The sequence below is a fragment of the Marmota monax genome, unplaced genomic scaffold, assembly GCF_021218885.2.
Source record: "Marmota monax isolate L192 unplaced genomic scaffold, Marmota_monax_Labrador192_F-V1.1 WCK01_AAM20220418_F8-fsc00153, whole genome shotgun sequence".
Classification (NCBI taxonomy): domain Eukaryota; kingdom Metazoa; phylum Chordata; class Mammalia; order Rodentia; family Sciuridae; genus Marmota; species Marmota monax.
Window position 1 is genome coordinate 2,073,825 of NW_026692146.1, and position 21,905 is coordinate 2,095,729.

Below are 21,905 nucleotides of genomic sequence, written 5' to 3' on the forward strand. Positions count from 1 at the left end.
TCTGCCCACCTTTCGGGCATGGGTGGTGGCTCTGCTCTGCCCCTACTCCAATTGGGGTGTCGTGACTACCCCGCCTGCAGGTCGCTGGGCCTGTTCCTGGCACGGGCGGCGACTCTGCTCTGCCCCTACTCCAATTAGGGTGGTGTGTGTACCACGCCGGCAGGCTCCTGGGCCTGATCCGCCGGTCTGTCGCAGGTCTGCCTACCTTGCAGGCGCGGGCGGCGGATCTGCCCTGCCCCTCCTACCACGCCTGCGGACCCCTGGGCCTGATCTGCAGGTTGGTCACAGGTCTGCTCACCCTGCGGGCACGGGTGGCGGTTCCGCTCTGCCCCCACTCCAATTGGGGTCACGTGACCACCACACCGGCAGGGCCTGATCCGGGCGTGGGCGAAGGATCTGCTCTGCCCCTACTCCAGTTGGGGTGACGTGTGTACCACCCTGGCAGGCCACTGGGCCTGACCCGCCAGTCTGTCACAGGTCTGTTTACCTTGCAAGCGCGGGCGGCGGCTCTGCCCTGCCCCTCCTACCACGCCCATGTACCACTGGGTCGCGGGTCTGCCCACCTTGCGGGCGCGGGTGGCAGCTCCGCTCCGCCCCCTCTCCAATTGGGGTCACGCGGTCACCACGCTGGCGAGCCGCTGGGCCTGCTCCGGGCGCTGGCGGCGGCCCGGCTCCTCCCCTCTGGCTCAACGACAAATTGAGGAGACTCGGGTGTCTGTGCCTCACCCCCCCTACCAGGAGACCAACTGTTTCTGTCGCCGCTGGTATTGATGAAGTTCTCTTCTCCACCACTTTCTGATGACATCAGATCTCTGCCATGTTGGTATCCTATGCGAATGGCAGCATTTCGTTCCCCTTGCCGGGCAACCAAAGCAACGGGTGAGTCCTGACCGGCCCTCAGCAGGACCCGGACCGAGAAGCAGTTTCCGCGGGCTCCTAGCCCTGGGCCAGGGCAGTTCCGGGAGCCGGAACTCGGCCGCTCCGTGCTCGGTGTATGCTCCGATAAGAGTAGGCTCCAAGAAGCAGTCCCCGCGGGCTCAGTTCCGGGAGCCGGAACTCGGCCGCTTAGTGCTTGGTGTATGCTCTGATAGGAGCAGGGTCCAAGAAGCAGCCTCCGCAGGCTCCCCAGCCCTGGGCCAGGGCGGTTCCGGGAGCCGGAACTCGGCCGCCCCGCGCTCGGTGTTCGCTCCGATAAGAGCAGGTTCTAAGAAGCACCCAGGCACTGAACCCTAGCAATCTGTCTGCAAGCCATAGGCGAATGGCAGCCTGAAATTACCTGTTCTATGGCTGAATGAGCTGCGGTCAGTCGAAAACAGGGCTGGTGACGTCAGCTTTCCAACATGGTGGCCGCTGGCCTCCTCTGTGGTCTGACCGATGTGGAGAACCGAGATGGACCGCTTCCTTCCCCCGTCTCGAACCCAGAATTCAGCCCTGAGTACGGTGCTTGCACGGCTGGCAGAAACTGCAGCGCTGTATCCCTGCGCCGCTATCTCAGCGCGCGCTGCAGACTCTAGCCGCGGGGCAATTTGCTGAATAAGCAGTGTTACCCTCCGTGCGACAAACCTCTCGCGTTTGAGTCCCCGTAGCCGATCCTCATGCGATGGAAATCCTTCCTCCAGGTTCCGGAGCACCCCACTATTGCTGGAAATTCCTAACAAGATAGCCTTTAGCCGTCCTGACTTGTCATACTCCCACACAGTGAAGCAGCACACGGGGGCAATGCACTCCCCTCGCCGCCATCTTCTTTTTCGCATCCTTCAATTCTTAACACAGTGAGTAGTCCTTCTAGGAGCATTATTGGTACTGTTTAGGTAATGTGTGGGATTTTTCTGTACCATGAATCTCATCACTAAGTAGGCTGTCCTACATTGATATTGTTACCTTTGGCTTCATACCTAATATGGGAATTTCTATCATTTCTATTTCAGTGAGGACTCCTCTTTCTCCTGGCTTGTTTCAGTCTGCCATATTTGATTTGTCTGAAGCATAGTTACTTGCTAGTTAAAACTTTTTCTATCTACATTGATTCTAGTCTTAAATTCTTGGTTTAACTTCTTTAATTACAGTATACTTTCAAGCAGTGCATCATTTTTATCACTTTCTGTATTTTGTAAGATTTACTTCTGTAATCAGAAAGAAATTTTCTTTTCCTTCTCTTTTCTTTTTTCTTTTTCTTTTTTGATGCTGGGGATTGAACCCAGGGCTTGTGCAAGATAAGCTTGTGCTCTACCACTGAACTCTATCCCCAACTCTGAGACTCTCTTTTTCCTATTTCAAAACTTATTCCCTTTTGTTCTGTTCTGTTCTATGTGAGGAATGCTGGTAGCATATACATATGACCTTTTAGTGTTTAGTGAATGGTGAAATTAGTTAAATAGCTTGAGGTACTAGCTCTGTTGACTCCATTAAGTTCTTTTTGATGATTTCCCCTGATGAAGTGATCTTAAAACTTATTATAATGTTTAGTATAGAATTTATTTTAAACTAAAATTGTATGCATATAAACCCTTAAATATAAGAAGGAAAAATTACCTTAGAAAAGAAGTTAGATAATACAGAGGTTTCTCTGAAAGGATAACAAACATATAGTGAATGATCTGGAAATTATACCATATACAAAAAATAGTAGAAGGTAACTGGGATATTGTATTAAGCTTCTAGAGAAATTGGGAGCTATATATGGAGTTTTGAATGTCAGTAGCCAAAGTTGTAAAATTGTCTTTTTATTAAAAAATGATATGGATGTATTTTTTTATAGCCAGTTACTTCACTTTTCATTCAGAAAACAAATAGACATTGTACCCATTGACTTGACAACTGTGAATCGTGATGGACAAAGAGGAAAGGAACATAAAACCAAGGTAAAAGTAATATATAATAAATGAAATATTTTTCTAAAGTAAGATTTAAACAATATATGGCCAGTGGTAAGACTGTCTGACAGGAAAAATCTTAACATGCCATGTGAGGACTGATTGAGGGTTCTGAGGTTTAGAAAGCCTTGATTTCGTAAAGTGATTACTGACAAGATGAGCAAATTAACACTAGTTTCTAGCTTTTCCCCATCAAACCACCCTTTTACAAAGAAAAGAAGAAATAATGGATCAGAAAGGATAATAATTTAAACCACACCAAGTAACCTCAAAAAATAAGAGAAAGTATTATTAATGTAAAACAGAAACCAACTGGAAGTACTGGATATGAAAAATATCATAGTTAAAAAAATACTCTAAGGTGATGAGTTCAATAACAGAATCTATCTATCTATCTACCTTAAACCAAACCCAAGATGGTTTGGCTTAAGATAGATAGATAGATAGATAGATAGATAGATAGATAGATAGAACATTTGGAAAATTGCAAGATCATGAGGAAGAACCTTTCAGAAAGCATTAAGAAGGAATAAAGTGCTAAAAAGAATGAGAGAAAAGTTATGAGCCAAGGATAATCAAACTAGAAGTATCAACATTTATAAAGAATTCTAGAAGGAAAGAAAAATGATTTTAAAATAATCATTACCTGACTTAAACATGGTGGATTGAGCACATTGCTTGCACTATTCTCTTTCCTGAAATCTCACTAAAAGAGATTTTAAAAAGAAGAAGACCATAAGAGAATGAGAAATGAAACAAAAACCATATGAGAGAAACCAGTAAAATTTTGGAAACTTGAAAACAGATGAATCAATGATAATTGATTTAATAGAGCAGAAGTGGAAACCCAAGATAGCAGTGGGTGAGGCCCTAAAGCATATTGATTCATCCCCAAACCTCCCCCAATCCCCCACACATTCAAGATTGGAGATACCAGGAACCTATGGAAGTGTACAAAAATCATTAGAACCCAAAACTCCTTTCTCACCTCTCACAGCCAACAGACTATTTCTCCTTCAGGTCCAGTAGGAGATTGGAGGTCTACTGCCTAGGCAGATCAAACTGAGAGCACAACTTGAAGTAGAATACTGTCCTCAAATCAAGGTTTCTTCTTCTACTAGACTTAGAGGAACCTCACAGTCAAATGCTAAGAACATTATTCTCTGAAAATGATCAGCCAAAGGAAATATCTATATATTTGGCCAATGAAACATACCCCAACTAAGTACCAAATCATCCCACAGTGAAACCCCCCAGTTGACAATTCCACAGTGCATAAAGAGCTGCTCAATATCTTTTTAGCAATGATTCTTAAATATAAGCACACAACCCATGCTCATGAGACATTTGAGAGAAGTTTATAGCATAACAGAAATTCAAACAAAAGCTTGGAGGAAACGGACAATATATGGAGAAGAAAAGTTCAACAACCATCACAAAACTATCATTAGATGACCAGAGAGATCAAGAAAACTAGTCAACATTTGGAAAATTAAAAAATACAGAACATTTGGAAAATTAAAAATAGTTCTTGGAAACTAAATACATAATAGCAAAATTAAGATTCAGAGAAGAGTTAAAAGAACTGAGAAAATTTTCTAGAAAGAAAAATGAAAAGATAGAGATTGAAAATAAGATGGAAAAAGTAAGAAAAAGGTTCCATAGGAAACAAAATAAAATGACATAAATGAATCCAAAGTATCCTGGTAATCACAATACATACAAATACACTAAATTTTTTAAATGTTGAAGTAAATAAAAAGCTTGTTATGGAAATATGAAAAACATAAGGACATACCAATAGACAAATTGTTAAAAAATGGAAAAATGTTTAAGACAAAGACATTGTTGTACTATCACAAGAAATAATACAGTATCAGAAAAAAGTCTGCAAAGTAAAAGATAACTAAATATAAATAAGGCTATTTTATGATGAAATGTTCAATTCAGTAGGTAATAATTGTTCTAAATTATATAGGCCTACTTGAAGCAAAAGTTGAGAGAATGAAGGAGAAATTGACAAATCTATCATAGTAAGAAATTTTAATACTCATTAATTGAAATCACTCATTAATTGAAAGGTCAAGCACAAAATTAGTAAGAATATAGAAAATATGAACAACCAAATTAACTTTTGTTTTTGGTATCAGAGATTGAACCCAGGAGCATGTAACCACTGAGCTACATCCCCAGCCTTTTAAAAAAAATTGTATTTTTATTTTGAGATAGGATCTCACTAAGTTACTTAGGGCCTCACTAAGTTGCTGAGGCTGGCTTTGAACTTGCAATTCTCCTATCTCATCTTCTGGAGCAACTGGGAATATAAGCATGCACCACTGCAACTGGCTCACATGTTTGGTGATAGATAGATAGATAGATAGATAGGTAGACAGACAGACAGACTGTCTGTCTGTCAGAACACTGCAACCAACAACTGCAGGACGCAGATTATCTGTTAGGTTACAGGAAATGATTATAGAACTTGAGCATGCAGAGCTATAAAATTTTAATAAATTTTCAAAAAGACAATACACATAATATATCTTTTAATTGCATTAGAAATCAGTAATGAGGCAAATTAGAAAATCCCAATATTTTTAGAAATGAAACAGACTTTTGTTTCTTCATGGTACTAAGTATCAAACTCAGGACCTTGAACGTGCTAAGCAAGCACTCTACCACTGAGCTACATCCCAAATCCAAAACATAATATTTTAAAAACACTTTTCTGAGTAATTCATGAAAGTATGATCCATAAGGGAAATTAGAAAAAAACTTAGAACTGAGTGTGGTAAAATAATTGAATTGTTTAAATTACATTATCAATGTCACACATTATAAAAAATTGTGTGATATAGCTGATTCACAAAATGTTGTATTTACACATTGCTTCTAAAATAGGTGGGCCACAGTATAAATCTTGCAACAACAAGCAGCATTTAGGAGTCCTGCAACCAATATGAGATTGAAAAAAGGAGATAAATACAGAGGGACCTGTAATTAAAAGATAATATTATCAACACTTTCCTGACAAAAAGAATTGAAAAATTACACAAAATATAAAAATTTTAAGAAAACTATATTTAACATGTACTCAATAAGAAACAAGCAAAGATGAACTCTTTTCAATCACTAAAATTATTGAAGGAGTGGTTGTCAATCACTACTACTGCCAGCCTTCCCCCTCACACACACAATACAGAGACCATACACATCAGGTTAAGAGCTTTAAATATGAGTTTTAACAAACATTCAAGAAATAAATCATTCTAACACTGGGAGCTGTGGCACATTTCTAAAATCCCAGAGGCTCAGGAGGCTTAGACAAGAGGATCACAAGTTTAGGAACAGCCTCAGCAAATTAGTGAAGACCTAAGCTACCTAGTGAGACCCTGTCTCAAAAATTTAAAAAAGTTGGGGGCATTGTCTGGGAATGTATCATAGTGGTAAAGCACCTCCCCCCAAAATATCCAATCTTACAAAATTTCTTCTACACAGAGAGAGACAGAGACAGAAAGTAGTTCCTAACTGAACTTATGAGAGTAATTTATACAACCTCCCAAGTCCATTTTATTTATGATCTTAAAATAAAAAATCCTAGATGAAATATTAACCTAATTATAGCACTATATAAAAAGTTGATACTTCAGGACCAAGTTGCACAGTCCAATCCCAGAAATGCAATATTAATTCAATATAGAAAAATGCACCAATATCAATTACCATTAATAAAGAAGAAAAGCATGTGATGAACATCTAATAATGATTAAAAAAAACTCTTAGAGAAAACTATCTGATTCAGAGCTCTTACCAGAAAACTAAAGCAAATATCATATTTAATAGTCAAGTGTTAAAAGTGTTCTTTATCAATTCAGAAATATGACGAGGATAGTTGCTACTGCCACTTCTCATCAGTGCTCTATAATGTTTCTCTGATAATTGCATCACTTTATTGGGGGTGACAGAGCAATTGAGTCTGCCCTTTACACCATACTGGAAATTCAAGGATTTAAGGACAAATGTATGAATTAAAAGACCTATGAAAGGAAAAACTTTAAAACTATTAAGAAAACATAAGAAAATTTTTTAGTAAAGAAATATTTCTTAAAGAAGATATAACATAATCCATAAGGGCAAAGATAGATAAATGATACTAAAGTTAAGAACTTCTATGTCCTGGGACATCAAAAAAAGTAGAAAGATAAATCCAAAACAGAGATATAAAATATCTAAAAATTACCATCCAAAATTTGTATATAGTTCTTAAAGATTGTAAAGAAAATGGCGAACAATTTAGTACCCATGAAAATGAAATATTTCAAAATATTTATAAATCAAATGGGGACTCACAGTGTGTTCACAGGAAAGCATTTAAAAGTACTTAACAAGCTATTCATAAATAAGCTCAAGGAAGTTGTGCTCTATTTACCCATGAATAGAAGTTTTGCCTTCTTATTCACTATGGTTAAGCATTTTGTTTAATATACCACTAGGTACTTTTTCCCTCTGAAAAGCACATGTAAAGCTTTACAGAACACTGAATTTCCTCTGCCTGGTAAAATTATGGTCTACTGTGTAAGTTGGTTGTAGGCAGTGACTTTGGATTCTGTTCTTAAGAAAAATTTTTTTCCCAACATTTAAAAAGTAGACAGTTGGCCAATGTGCTGTAAAAAATATTTGGGTTATAATCCTGATATGGGTTGGACTTTTGGTTTGTTCTTTTCATAAAGGAGGACAATATATGAGTTGTTCTCACATAACTAGGAATTTTTGAAAACTGTGTTGACTTTTTTCTGCCACTAACTTAATTGGAGATATTTCTCCAAAAATGAAATCAACCTTAAATTTCAATGACCATTTATGTTATTTATTTTCTTATACTAAAACAATTACACCTATCTAAAAATTGCTTGAAATGATAGACATTAGATTTTAAAGTACAGATTATTTAATCTTTAGTTATAGATAATGTTTATCACAGCATTTATCAAAACTATGTTGTTTCAATTATAAAAATTGAAATTATAAATGAAATTTTCAGTAATAGAATTCTAATAGTTCAGTATTTTGTTAGAGAGATTATTAATTTATACTCTTAGAATTGTCTTCTTTGTCATCTTAGGTTTTTAAAATATAAAGTGCGAAAGTACAAAATTGATATACCATTAGAGACTCAGGCAGCTCAAGAACCAGTAAAGGAAACACTGAAATATAAAATGTTTAAAAGGCGGTCTGTACCCTTGATGTCAGAGAAGACAGACATTTATCAAGACTACTATCCAGGCATGTTGATTTATGTTTTCTTTTATGGAAATGGAAAAAGGTTTACATAACATTAGATTAAGAAAGCAAGTGAAATAAATTGAAATACTGGAGTCTACTTTCAAAATATAATATTTGATACTTGGCTAATTTCATTAGCAATGCAGTTAGCAATGTCTTCAAATACAAAGCCTGCTTTTATATTTTTTTCTGATGAAATATTTTATTTTTTTTTAATTTGTTCTTCTTAGTGATACATGACAATAGGATTCATTTTGAGATAATTATAAAAGCATGGAATATAATTTGTTCTAATTTAGTCTCTAGTATTTTCCATTTTCCTCTCCTCTTCCCCCTCCCTGTTCCCTTCCCTCTACTGATCTTTATGCTATTTATTTATGTTTTTTAAAATTAGTATCTTGTGGATATTGAGATTCACTGTGGTATAGTCATATGTGTACATAGGAAAGTTAGGTCAGATTCATTCCACTGTCTTTCCCTATCTCATCCCACCTCCCTTCTCTTCATTTCCCTTTGTCTACTCCACTGATCTTTCTTCTATACTTTTTTAACCCACTCCCCACCCCCACTTATTTTGGATTACTTCCACATATCACAGAAAACATTTGACTTTCACTTTCTGGGACTGGCTTATTTCACTTAGCATGATAGTCTCCAGTTCCATTCATTTATGAGAAAATGCCATAAAGTCATTCTTCTCTGTGGCTGAGTAATACTCCTACCATATTTTCTTTATCCATTCATCTGTTGAAAGACATCTGTGTTAGCTTCATAGCTTGGCTGTTGTGAATTGTGCTGTACAAAGCCCGTTTTTTAAAGGGAACATAATCTAAACATAATAATAAAAGTAGTAGTAAAAATAATAACTACAACCACCACCACCATAACAACAACAGGGGTCACTAACACCACCAAGAATGTCTGATATCTCGGTACTAATTTACAGTTTGCATCACTCTTTCATGTCTTTTTTTAAGGTAAAGATCATCTTTTTTAAAAATTTCTTACATACATGACAATAATGGAATGCGTTACAATCTTAATTATCCATTCACAACACCATTTTTGTAACTCTGTATATAAGTATGTTCACTCCAAATTATGCCTTATACATGAGCTCTCTTATTATTATTTTTTATTACAATTCTTAATACACCTTTATACCACAATTTAGCATATCTCTGATTGTATGTAAGGTACGTTGACACATCTTCATACATGTATTTTGTATAATAATGAGGGTCTCCTTCCACCATCCATGCTATTCCCCTTCTCCTTCCCTTTCCCTCCCACCCCTATTTCCTATCAAGAGGTAATCTTCCTCCCTTGCTGTCCCTCTCAACCCCATTTTGAGTTACCCCCCTTATATCAGAGAAGACATTTGGCATTTGATTTTTTGGGGGGAGATTGGCTAACTTCACTTAGCATAATCTTCTCTAATGCCATCCATTTCCCTGCAGATGCCATGATCTTACTCTTTTTTTATTGCTGAGTAATATTCCATTGTGAATAAATGCCACATTTTTTTTATCCTTTCATCCACTGAAAGACATCTAGGTTGGCTCCACAGTTTAGCTATTATGAATTGTGCTGCTATAAACATTGATGTGGCTGTGTCCCTGTAGTATGCTGTTTTGAGGGCCTTTGGGTATAGTCTGAGAAGAGGAATAGCTGGGTCAAATGGTGGTTCCATTCCCAGCTTTCCAAGGAATCTCCATACTGTTTTCCAAGTTGGCTGCACCAATTTGCAGTCCCACCAGCAGTGTCGTGAGTGTACCTTTTTCCCCACATCCTCACCAGCACTTGTTATTGTTTGTCTTCATAATGGCTGCCACTCTTACTGGAGTGAGATGGTATCTTAGTGTAGTTTTAATTTGCATTTCTCTGATTGCTAGAGATGATGAACATTTTTTCGTATATTTGTTGATTGATTGTATATCCTCTTCTGAGAAGTGTCTGTGCAGGTCCTTGGCCCATATATTGATTGGATTATTTGTTTTTTTGGTACTTATCTTGTTGAGCTCTTTATATACCCTAGAGATTATTGCTCTTTTTGATATGTGAGGGGTAAAAATTTGTTCCCAGGATGTAGGTCCCTATTCAACTCACACATTATTTCTCTTGCTGAGAAAAAACTTTTTTAGTTTGAATTCATCCCATTTGTTGATTCTTGGTTTTAATTCTTGTGCTATAGGTGTCTTATTAAGGAAATTGGGGCCTAATCCCACGTGATGGAGATTAGGGCCTACTTTTTCTTCTATTAGACGAAGAGTCTTTGGTTTAATCCCTAGGTCCTTGATCCATTTTGAGTTAACTTTTGTGCATGGTGCGAGATAGGGATTCAATTTCATTTTGCTGCATATGGATTTCCAGTTTTCCCAGCACCATTTGTTGAAGATGCTATCCTTTCTACAGTGCGTGCTTTTGGCACCTTTGTCTAATATGAAGTAGTTGTAATTTTGTAGGTTAGTCTCTGTGTCTTTTATTCTGTACCATTGGTCTACCAGCATGTTTTGGTGCCAGTAACATGCTAAAGATCTTCTTAACTCCATTTTATTTTGTCTTCCTTCCTTCTCCCTATCTCAAATTCTATCATTTCCAGGATTTTTATTTTCCATTTTTATCCAGCTCTTCAGTATCCACACTTTTATAAGCTTTCAGCCCCATCTGCAGTACTTGTCTTGGGTGATAATTTTACCTCTTTTCCTTTAAGGTAAATCTACCACCTCATTCTAGAGTTCCTCTCCTTCCATGTCCTCAGGAACGTAGTGTCAATTCATTATCTTCTCTCATCTCTTCCTTTCTATTAGCTCTTTTCTCTCTGGATATGAACATGTTATATATTTAATAATTTTAAACAAAACAATCCTGAAACATCTTTGAGGTCTGTATTTCTTTTTGGCAGTTACCACTATAGTGTCAGTCATCTTAAAATCCTGGCTGAAACTTCCTCCAACTCTTGACTTCTTGCTCACTCCTCAACATGTATTCTACCACCTTTACTATACTGGTAAGACTCTTCAAGGTTGCTTCCTCATGGCTAAATCCTCATAGAAATGATAGAAATGATTAATTTATAAATAAAATAATCTTTATTTTACTACACCATTCTGCCACATTTTTTTTTCTTTTAACCACTTAACTTCCTTTTTTCCCCTTGATTTTGAGGAAAACTACTTACTGTTTATGTTTTCTAAACTCTTCTTTGTTATACAGTATAATAGTAACATTATAGAGCAACTATATATTGTTGAGTTATTCTTTCTTTAAGGTTTTCTTTCTACTTTTCTATCTGCTCTTTTTCTGTTTCTTAAGTTTTTACTTCTCTTTCTACATAATTTCTCAGGTGTTTTTAGGGTCTATCAAAATCAATGTTCCCTTTTTTTTTCCTGTCTGAGCTGGACCAAGACTTTAGCATTTTAAATAATATATCTTCTCCTATATTGCCTGTTAAATTAATACACAATCCTTCTCCCTAAACCTCCAGAGTTGTTGGGGTATAGGCACCCACCATTGTACCCATCCCATATATAGATAGATAGATAGATAGATAGATATAGATATAGATAATTTTTGGTACTGAGGATTGAATCCGGAGTCATTTTATCACTGAGTTACATCCCCAGTCCTTTTTATTTTTTATTATTGAGACAGGGTCTTACTAAGTTGCTAAAAAAAACTTCATAAATTGCTGATGTTGGCCTCCAACTTGCAATCCTGGCTTACCCTCCCAAGTCACTGGGATTATGGGGATTATGGGTGTGGGTTACTGGGCCCAGAAAATAAATAAATAAATAGATAAGATATCTAATAAAATTATATATCTAGGAGTGACTTATTTTGGCTCATGGTTTCAGAGGTTTCAGTCCATGTTCAGTAAGCTCCATTGTTTTGGGCCTGAGGTGAGGCAGAACATCATGGAGGAAGGGTGTAATGGAGGAAAGCTGCTCAGCTCCTAGTAGCTGGGAATTAGACCAGAAAGGAAGAGGGGACCAGGGACAAGATATAGTTCTAAGGGTGTGCCTTTAACACCCATTTCCTTTAACTAGGTCCCTCCTCCTATAGTTTCCACCATCTCCCAATAATTCAGATCACAAATCCATCAATGATAAGATTAGAGCCCTCATAATCCAATAATTTCTTTTTTAAATTTGTTTTAATTAGTTATATCTGACAGTAGAATGCATTATGCAGTTTGATATATTGTACACAGATAGGATATAATTTCTCATTTTCTCAGTGTACATGTTGTAGAATCACATTGGTCATGCAGTCACATATATACATAAAGCAATAATGTCTGTTTCATTCTACTATCTTTCCTATCCCCACATCCCCTCTCATCACCTCCCTTCACCTCCCTCTGCCTAATCCAAGGTAATGCTATTCTTCTCTAGTGCCCCTGTCCCCCTCCTTATTGTGAATTAGCACCTGCATATTAGAGAAAACATTTGGCCTTTGTTTTGGGGAATTGGCTTATTTCTCTTAGCATGATATTCTCCAACTCCATATATTTACTGGCAAATGACATAATTTCATATTTAAAGCTGAGTAATATTCCATTGAGTGTGTGTGTGTGTGTGTGTGTATATATATATATATATATATATATATATATATATATATATCACATTTTCTTTATCCATTCATCTATTGAAGGGCACCTAGGTTGGTTCCATAGTTTACTTGTTGTGAATTGCTATAAACATTGATGTGGCTGCATTACTGTAATATGCTGATTTTAAGTCCTTTGGGTATAAACTGAGGAGTGGGATAGCTGGGTCAAATGGTATAATCCAATCATTTCTAAAAGCCCCACCTACACAGTGCCTTATTGGGGACTAACACATGAGCCTTTGGAGGATATTTCAGATCCAATCATAACAGGGCAAGTGATGACAAGCACAATGATGTAACAGTAACCACACATGGAGCAACTATATATTATTGAGTAGACTTTCTTTAGGCCAATCTAAAAATAAAACCTATGGCAGAAATGTGGCATAAAGTTGCTTGAGTGTGATTGGTTGAGGTAGACTAGAGCTGTGAGAATATCTAGAAAGTGGGGGCAGGCATAGTATCAAACAGGTCTTAATTCAGAAACACTGAAGTTATCAAATGGTGGCAGGTTTCATATAGAAAAAGTGGGCCCTCTCAGGAGCTGAAGTTCTAGATTAGTTGAGTGACTAGGAAATTGGCAGATCAAAGAAGACCAAAAGGATATGGTATAATGAAAAGGCATTAGCTTCAAAGGAGTAGGATTATATTTCATGGTGTTTTTTTTTAAAAGGGCAAGTTGTAATGATTTGAAGTTAGTGAATGGTGAGCAAGGAGGAAAATGATCCCCTTTCCAGTTTGGGGTAGATAGAATGTGATATTAGAAACAACAAGCACTTGAGAGGGTTTCACATCAGTGGTGTCCTTAGGGAATAACTAGGGTGTCCCTAGGGAATAAGCCAGGGGGTGGGAGAAACTCTGGTAATAGAGGTTAATGCTAGCAGAAAGTTTTTAAAACTATTTCACACAAACTTTCCAAAAAAGCCTACATTTTCTCTCCCAGCTCTATACCCTTACCCACGATGAGATACAGGGTATGTGTCTCTCTGATCACATGAATGGGGAAATCTCTCTGAGTTGGGACTATTGGCTGAAACAGACTTACTGGTTATTTCATTTACATGCGTTTTGTTTGTAATTATTGTGTCTTATCCCCTATTAGACTATAACTTGATGCCTTGCACTACGTAAGTATTTGTTAAATAAGTGAGAGAAGCAAGTAAAAATGTATTTGCTTCTAAAAAGCTTTATTGCCAGGTGCAGTGTAGCATGCCTGCTATATATTGAGGCAAGAAGATTTTCCTGGGCCCAAGAGTTTGAGAACAGTCTTGAAAACATAGTAAGACTCTGCTGCAAAAATTGATTACTTAATTAAAACTTCTATTTTCAATAGTTTCTCTTTCTTGTATGTGTTGAAAACCCACCAATTAAGTAAGCATAGAAGAAATCTGAGATATGGATCCTTTGCTACTCTTCTGCATTTATATCTAAATATTTTTTATTCAATTACCAAGTTAGTTAATACAAGGGTTTTTCTGTGAATTTTATATAAAGATTTACACTTCAAGGATTTTAGTGTAATAACAAAATCACAAATAATATTTACCTTAATAAGTAAGCGCTTTCTAATTTAAGTATTTTAAGCCTATGAGGTTCTTCCTACAACACTCATCATTTCAAAGATAAGAATGTTAAGTCAGACAGTAACTTTTAAGGTAAATCATTGAACTGTGCATGGTAGTTTGTCTCTGAGCATGGAACCCAGCTGGTTTAACTCTGAGCCTGTGCTCTTAATTACAGTGTTATTATAGTGCCTCATATAATAATCAACTATATTGCTTGGTATGTGAAAATACTATGGTATTATTTATGTTCATCATATTTATTCATTTGATAATGGTTTTATTTTTAGATTTCCTTAAAGAAAGCATAACTCAACCACATATAGTTGCCCCAGAACCAGCTTCCCAAAAAGAGAAAAGGAAATCCTGGGGAAAACAGGAGCATACTAATGCTTATCCAAAAGCTAGGGAAGTCAGTTTTTTGTATCATCACTGAAACATCTTGCTTAGAAAACATTACTTTAAAAAAAAAACTTTCTGTGGTTTGGGTGCTCATGTTGGATACTGGTTTTGGAAAAAAAAACAGTCTTACTGAATTTTGTGTGTTTGGGTGCTTAAAGATTTGACAAATTTTTGTTTGTCTTAATGTAAAAATTGACAGACTGTTCAAAAATTATATTTTTTATTTAAGGACAATCTCTGAAGGTTATGCTTTTAGAATGATAAATAAATTGTATGGTTTTACCTTTGTACTGATGGTATCATTTTTAACAATTTATGTCTTTGGTATAGAGTTTAAATCACCAGTTAATTTCAACAGATTTTTCTCTACTAACATTTCATAGATGGTGTTTTTTTTCTATAACTGAAATTCTTATATGTATCAATATTTTAAATTTTATAGGAAAAGGAAACTTTTTAGTTTTTCACTGAAATATCATGGTCCAGAGGTGGATTTGTTATCAAGCTATTGAAGCTGAAGTTTTAGGACACCTTCAGTCACATAGGCTTCTTTTTTTTTTTTTTAAGAAATATTCTCAAAATTAGGAATGCCTCAGGTAGTGCAAAACCTGCATGGATGTGGTGGGTTCATACCCTCCCCTTGAGTGTGAGTGGAATCTGTATAACTGCTCCTAATCAATAGTATGTGCTGTCACTCTTGTGATATTACATCATGGAAGACTCCATCTTGCCAGTAGACAAGTCTTGCTTCCCTTTTTTGACTTTGAAGAAATAAGCTGTTAGGGCTCCTCATCCCAGTCCTGACACTGTTTTGTCTATTATCTCAAGTCTCATTTAATCCTTGGGGAAGAAACCATTTTAGTCAAATAGTGTTTGTGATTCTGGAGGGCCAGAAATCTAGAATAATGTTTTAAGATGGCTGGTATTACAAGCATGGCTTTTTGGTATGTGTTTTCTCTCATAATTTTTTTTTGTGGGGGGTTACTAGGGATTGAACACAGGGACACTCGGCCACTGAGCCACATCCCAGCCCTATTTTGTATTTTATATAGAGAAAGGGTCTCATTGAGTTGCTTAGCACCTTGCTGTTGATGAGGCAGGCTTTGAACTCACAATCCTCCTGCTTCAGCCTCCCAAGCTTCTGGGATTACAGGCACATACCACTGCACCCAGAATGATTTGTTTTATTTAAAAACAAACAAACAAACAAAACCAAGAAACTTAATAGAAAGCTTCAGCAGAACAAAGGAACCAATCAACAGAGTGAAGAGACAAACCTGAAGAATGGGAGAAAAATCTTTCAAACTAATCATCTGACAAGAGATTAATATCCAGAATATATAAGGAGCAAAAATCCCCAAATAGCCAAACTAAAAAATGGGCAAATTATATGAATACATGTTTCTCAAATGTAGATATACAAATAATTAACATTTTTTTAAACTAGTAATCATTGAGGACTGCCCCACCAACTGGCAAACCTACTCCAAAGCCCAGGCCCAGGCATAGGACCACCTCCACCTACCTGCACCGAAGCCCAGGCCCAGGTCAGGCCTAGGACCATCCCCACTGACCAGCAGATTCACATCAGAGCCTAGGCCCAGGTCTAGGACCACGCCCACCAACCCAATTGGAAAACCAGGCCTAGCCCACCTCCATCTTGGGACACTACAGCCATCACCACAGCCCTCCCCACACAGAAGTCTTCACCTTGGAACAACAGACAGGGCCAGGAAGCAATTGCATCTCCTAATAGGCAGCCCAAAGCCATTGTAAGGTCCATCCTTTCAGCCCCATCTCTGAAATTGGTTGCATCCATCTTGGACACCCACTGCTATCTTGAGTTATCTCTGCTGTTGCTGCCACCACCTTTAGTTGCAGTAGTATCCATTGTGGAACACTGGCCAGGGACAGGAAGCCCAACACCAAGATGAAGTATAGGTAATCTGCAGGGACACTGCAAGATTGTAGGGTAGAAACTAATACTTCAGATCTGCACTGCAAGAAAGGAAGACACATAGACAACATGCAAAAACAAGGGAAGAAAGTGCCCCAAACAAACCAAGATACTACAATAATAGGATCCATGGACAGCACAGTTGGTGAAATGTCAGAGAAGGAGTTCATAATGTACATGACTAAAATGATCTGTGAATTAAACAATGACCTAAGTGAGCAAATACAGGCAAAAATTGATTACTCTAACAAAGAGATAAGAGAGCAAATACAGGTAACTATTTATTACACAAACAGAGATAAGAGAGCAAATACATGTAGCAAAAGATTACTTCAAGAAAAGAGAGAGATTCTGGGGGAAAAAAGCAGAAATTCTTAAAATGAAGAATACAATAAACCAAGTTAAAAAAAAAAAAACTCAGTAGAAAGCCTTACCAACAGACTACATCACTTGGCAGACAGAATATAAGACAAGACAAAATATACAATCTTGAAAATAAAGTTGACCACACAGTGAAAATGGTAAGAAACTATGAACAGAATATCCAAGACTTATGGGATAGCACCAAAAGACCAAATCTAAGATGTATTGGGATAGAGGAAAACACAGAGATTCAAACCAAAGGAATGTGCAATCTCTTCAATGAAATAATATCAGAAAATTTCCAAACATGAATGAATTAAAAAATCAAATACAAGAGGCTTACAGGATACTAAATTAAAACAGATCTACAGAAAGTCACATTATAATGAAAATGTTTAGCATATAGAATAAGGATAGGATCTTAAAGGCAGCAAGATAGGGATCAGATTACATATAGGAGGAGATCAATTTGGATCTCAGCAGATTTTTCAACCCAGACCCTCAGAGCCAGGAGATCCTGAAACAACATATACCAAGCTCTGAAAGAAAATGGATGCCAACCAAGAATCTTATATCCAACAAAATTAAGCTTCAGATATGATGACAAAATAAAAACCTTTCTTGATAAAAGAATTTACAGTGAGAAAACCTGCACTACAGAGCATTCTCAGCAAAATATTCCAGGAAGAGGAAATGAAAAACAACAATGAAAATCAGCAAAGGGAGGAACTAAAGGAAAGGCCACTCAAAGGAGAAATCAAGTCAAGTTAAAAACCAAAATAAACCAAACTCTCTGGGAACATAAATCATATTTCAATAATAACCCTGAATGTCAATGGCCTAAACTCATTAATTAAAAGACACAAGCTGACAGATTGGATTAAGAAAAAAGATTCAATAATATGCTGCTTTCAAGAGACTGATCTCACAGGAAAAAGCATCCACGGACTGAAGGTGAAACAGCGGGGGAAAAAATACCACTCATATGGACCATGTAAAGAAGCAAGGGTTTCCATCCTCATATCAGATAAAGTGACTTAAAGCCAAGGGATATAGAAGGACATTTCATACTGCTTAAGGGATTCATACATCAACAAGACATAATAATCATAAATATCTATGACCCAAACAATGGGGCATCTATGTATATCAAAGAAACCCTTCTCAACTACAAGGACTAAATAGACCATAACACAACAATACTGGGTGACTTTAATACATCTTTCTCACCACTGGATAGATCTTCCAACAAAAACTAAACAAAGAAACTGTAGAAATCAATAATATTATCAATAATTTAGACTTAACAGACATATATAGAATATTCCACCCATCAACAAGAGAATACACTTTCTTCTCAGCAGCACATGAGTCCTTCTCCAAAATAGACTTATGTGATGCCACAAAGTAAGTCTTAGCAAATACAAAAAAATGAGATACTGTCCTGCATTCTATCTGACCATAATGGAACAAAATTAGAAATCAATGATAAAATAAAAAATAGAAGGTACTCCAACACCTGGAGACTAAACAATACACTATTGAATGATGCGTGAATAACAGAAGACATCAGAGGTAAATGAGAACTCTGATACAAATTAGCAAAATCTATGGGACATTATGAAGGTAGTGCTAAGAGGAAAGTTCATTGCATTAAGCTCATTCATTAAAAGAAGGAAAAGTCAAAAAGTCAACCTGACATTACATCTCAAAGTTCTAGAAAAAGAATAACAAACCAATACCAAAAGTAGTAGAAGACAGGAAATAATTAAAATCAGGGCAGAAATCAGTGAAATTTAAACAAAAGAAACAATTTTAAAAATTGACAAAACAGAGCCCCAGTGACACTTGTGGAGCCCAGGCAGGCCTAGGTCAGCACCACCGACACCCATGGAGCCTGCCCTGGGTCCAGAGACAGCTTACAGCAACAACGCTGCAAGCCATAGAGCTGCATATCTGAACACATCTCCCAGTGCCACCACCTGGCTCCCCCCCACCTGACCTAACACTCCATTGCTGAAAGCAGTCACCTCCAGCTTGGGACACCTTCATTGCCATCTTCAGTTGGGGTAAACCTCCAGCTTGGAACACTGGCTGAGTAGGTATCCATAGTCCCCAACACCCCTCTCCCCGACAGCTGTTAACCAACTTCTTTAGATTCCTCTTTCAAGCTTTCTAAGATCTAACCTCCTACCCCCTCAAGATCTCACCTCCTACCCCCTCAACATCTCATCCTACATCTCACCCCCTGTTCTTTATCCACCATCAGAAATTGTAGACCCTTTTTGCATGCCTACTGTTTATATTGTATATAATAATTGAGAGCACCATTTCTATATATTGTGGCAAAAAGATAAATGTCTTAATAGCAACTATTTGGATTAAGGTTTATATTGTTTAACATTGTTCTTACACACAAAGGAGAGGTATTGGAACTGTGCAGGGGCACTATAAGCCTGTAGGGTTAAAAAAAACTTAATGCCACGGATCTACAGTGCTAGAAGGGAAAACACACGAACATCATTAAAAAAACAAGGGGAAAAAGATGCCCCAAACAAATCAAGAGAATACATTATTAGAATTCGTGGCCAGCACAACAAAAGAAATGTCAGAGAAGGAGTTCAGGATATATAATTAAAATGTTCTGTGAATGAAAGGATGATATAAGAGAACAAGTACAGGCAGCAAAAGAACATCTCCATAAAGAGTTACATAAGCAAATACAGGAAGCAAAAGATTGCTTCAATAAGGAGATAGAGGTTCTGAAAAAAAAAAAACAACAACAACCAACACAATCCTTGAAATTAAAGAAACATTAAACCAATAAAAAACTCAATAGAAAGCATCACCAACTGGGGAATAACAAGGATGGTGGAATGTGATGGACATCATTATCCAAAGTACATGTGTGAAGACATGAATTGGGTTGTCAACCTACTTTATATACAAACAGAGGTATGAAAATTTGTGGTATATATGGGAAATAAGAATTGTAATGCAAAAAAAACACAAAGTACATGTATAAAGACATGAATTTGCGTGAACATACTTTTTATACAAACATGAAAAATTGTGCTGTATATGTATAATAAGAATTGTAATGCACTCCGCTGTTGTGTGTTTAAAAAAATAAAATCAGTTAAATAAATAAATAAAGTATCACCAACAGATTAGACCACTTGGAAGACAGGACCTCAGACAATGAAGACAAAATATATAATCTTTAAAAGAATGTAGACCACAGAGTGAAAATGGTAAGAAACCATGAGCAGAACATTCAAAAAATATGGGATAGTGTAAAAAGACCAAATTCAAGAGTTCTTGGGACAGAGGAAGGAATAGAGTTCCAAATCAAAGGAATGAGCTATCTATTCAATGAGATAATATCAGAAAATTTTCCCAACATGAAGAATGAATTGGAAAACCAAATTCAAGAGGCTTATATAAGGATGCCAAATGTACAAAATCACAACAGATCCACACCAAGGCACATTATAATGAAAATGCCTAACATACAGAATAAGAAAAGAATATTAAAACCCATGAGAGAAAGGAATCGGGTTATATATAGGAGGAAACCAATTAGATTCTGTGAAGATTTTTCAACCCAGAACAACATATATCAAGCTCTGAAAGAAAATGGATGACAACCAAGAATCTTATAGCCAGCAAAATTAAGCTTTAGATTTGATGATGAAATAAAAACCTTTCATGATAAACAAAAGTCAAAAGAATTTACAACTTGAAAGCCTGTACTACAGAACATCTTCAGCAAAGTATTCCTTGAAGAGGAATTGAAAAACAATGAAAATAAACAGAGAGAGGTATTACGCTAAAGGAAAAACTAATCCAAGGAGAAACCAAGTCAAGTTAAATACCAAAACCAAAAATGGCTGGGAATACAAATCATGTCTCAATAATAACTGTGAATGTTAATAGCCTAAACTCACCAATCAAAAGACTTAGACTGTCAGATTGGATTGAAAAAAAAAAAAACAGACCCAACAATATGCTGCCTCCAAGAGACTCATCTCATGGGAAAAGATATCCATAGACTGAAGGTGAAAGGTTGGGAAGAAACTCACATGGACTGCAGAAACAAGCAGGAGTTTTCCATTCTCATATCAAAAAAAGTAGACTTAAAGCCAAAGTTAATCAAAAGTGACAAAGAAGCACATTTTATACTGCTCAATGGAACCATACATCAAGAAGACATAACAATTATAAATATATATGCCCCAAACAGTGCACCATCAGAAAGATGGTAGAATGTGATGGACATAATTACTCTAAGTACATGTATGAAGACACAAATAGTGTAACTCTACTTTGTGTACAACCAGAGATATTAAAAATTGTGCTCAATATGTGTAATATGAATTTTAATGCATTCTGCTGTTGTGTATAATAAATTAGAATGAATGGAAAAAATAAATTGACAAAAAAAGCTGGTTCTTTAAATATCTCAATAAAATTCACAAACCCTTAGCCACCCTAATGGAAAGGAGAGAGAAAACTGAAATTACTAAAATTCCTGGTGAAAAAGGAAATATCATGACAGACACTATTGAAATACAGAAGACAATTAGAAACTATTTTGAAAATTTATACTCCAGGAAAATAGAAAACCTCGGAGACACCAACAAATTTCTAGAGGCATATGATCAACCCAAACTGAATCAAGAGGACATACACAATTTAAACAGATTAATTTCAAGCAAGGAAATAGAAGGTGCCATCAAAGCCTAACAACCAAGAAAAACTCTGGACCAGACAGATTCACAGCTGAGTTCTACAAGACCTACAAAGAAGAATTAATAACAATACTCCTCAAATTATTCCATGAAA

The 21,905-nt window shown here is 36.8% G+C and overlaps 1 protein-coding gene across 1 annotated transcript in view; it reads left to right on the forward strand.

Moving 5' to 3' along the window:
* Positions 1-2,829: 2,829 nt before the first annotated feature.
* The window catches only part of Dnah14 (dynein axonemal heavy chain 14), a 376,944-nt gene continuing 357,868 nt past the window's right edge, over positions 2,830-21,905 (forward strand). Inside the window, exons 1-3 of the mRNA XM_046419847.2 lie at positions 2,830-2,861; positions 7,996-8,156; positions 14,626-14,751. Coding sequence (XP_046275803.1) covers positions 2,830-2,861; positions 7,996-8,156; positions 14,626-14,751 — 319 coding nt within the window. The remainder of the gene's footprint in view (positions 2,862-7,995; positions 8,157-14,625; positions 14,752-21,905) is intronic.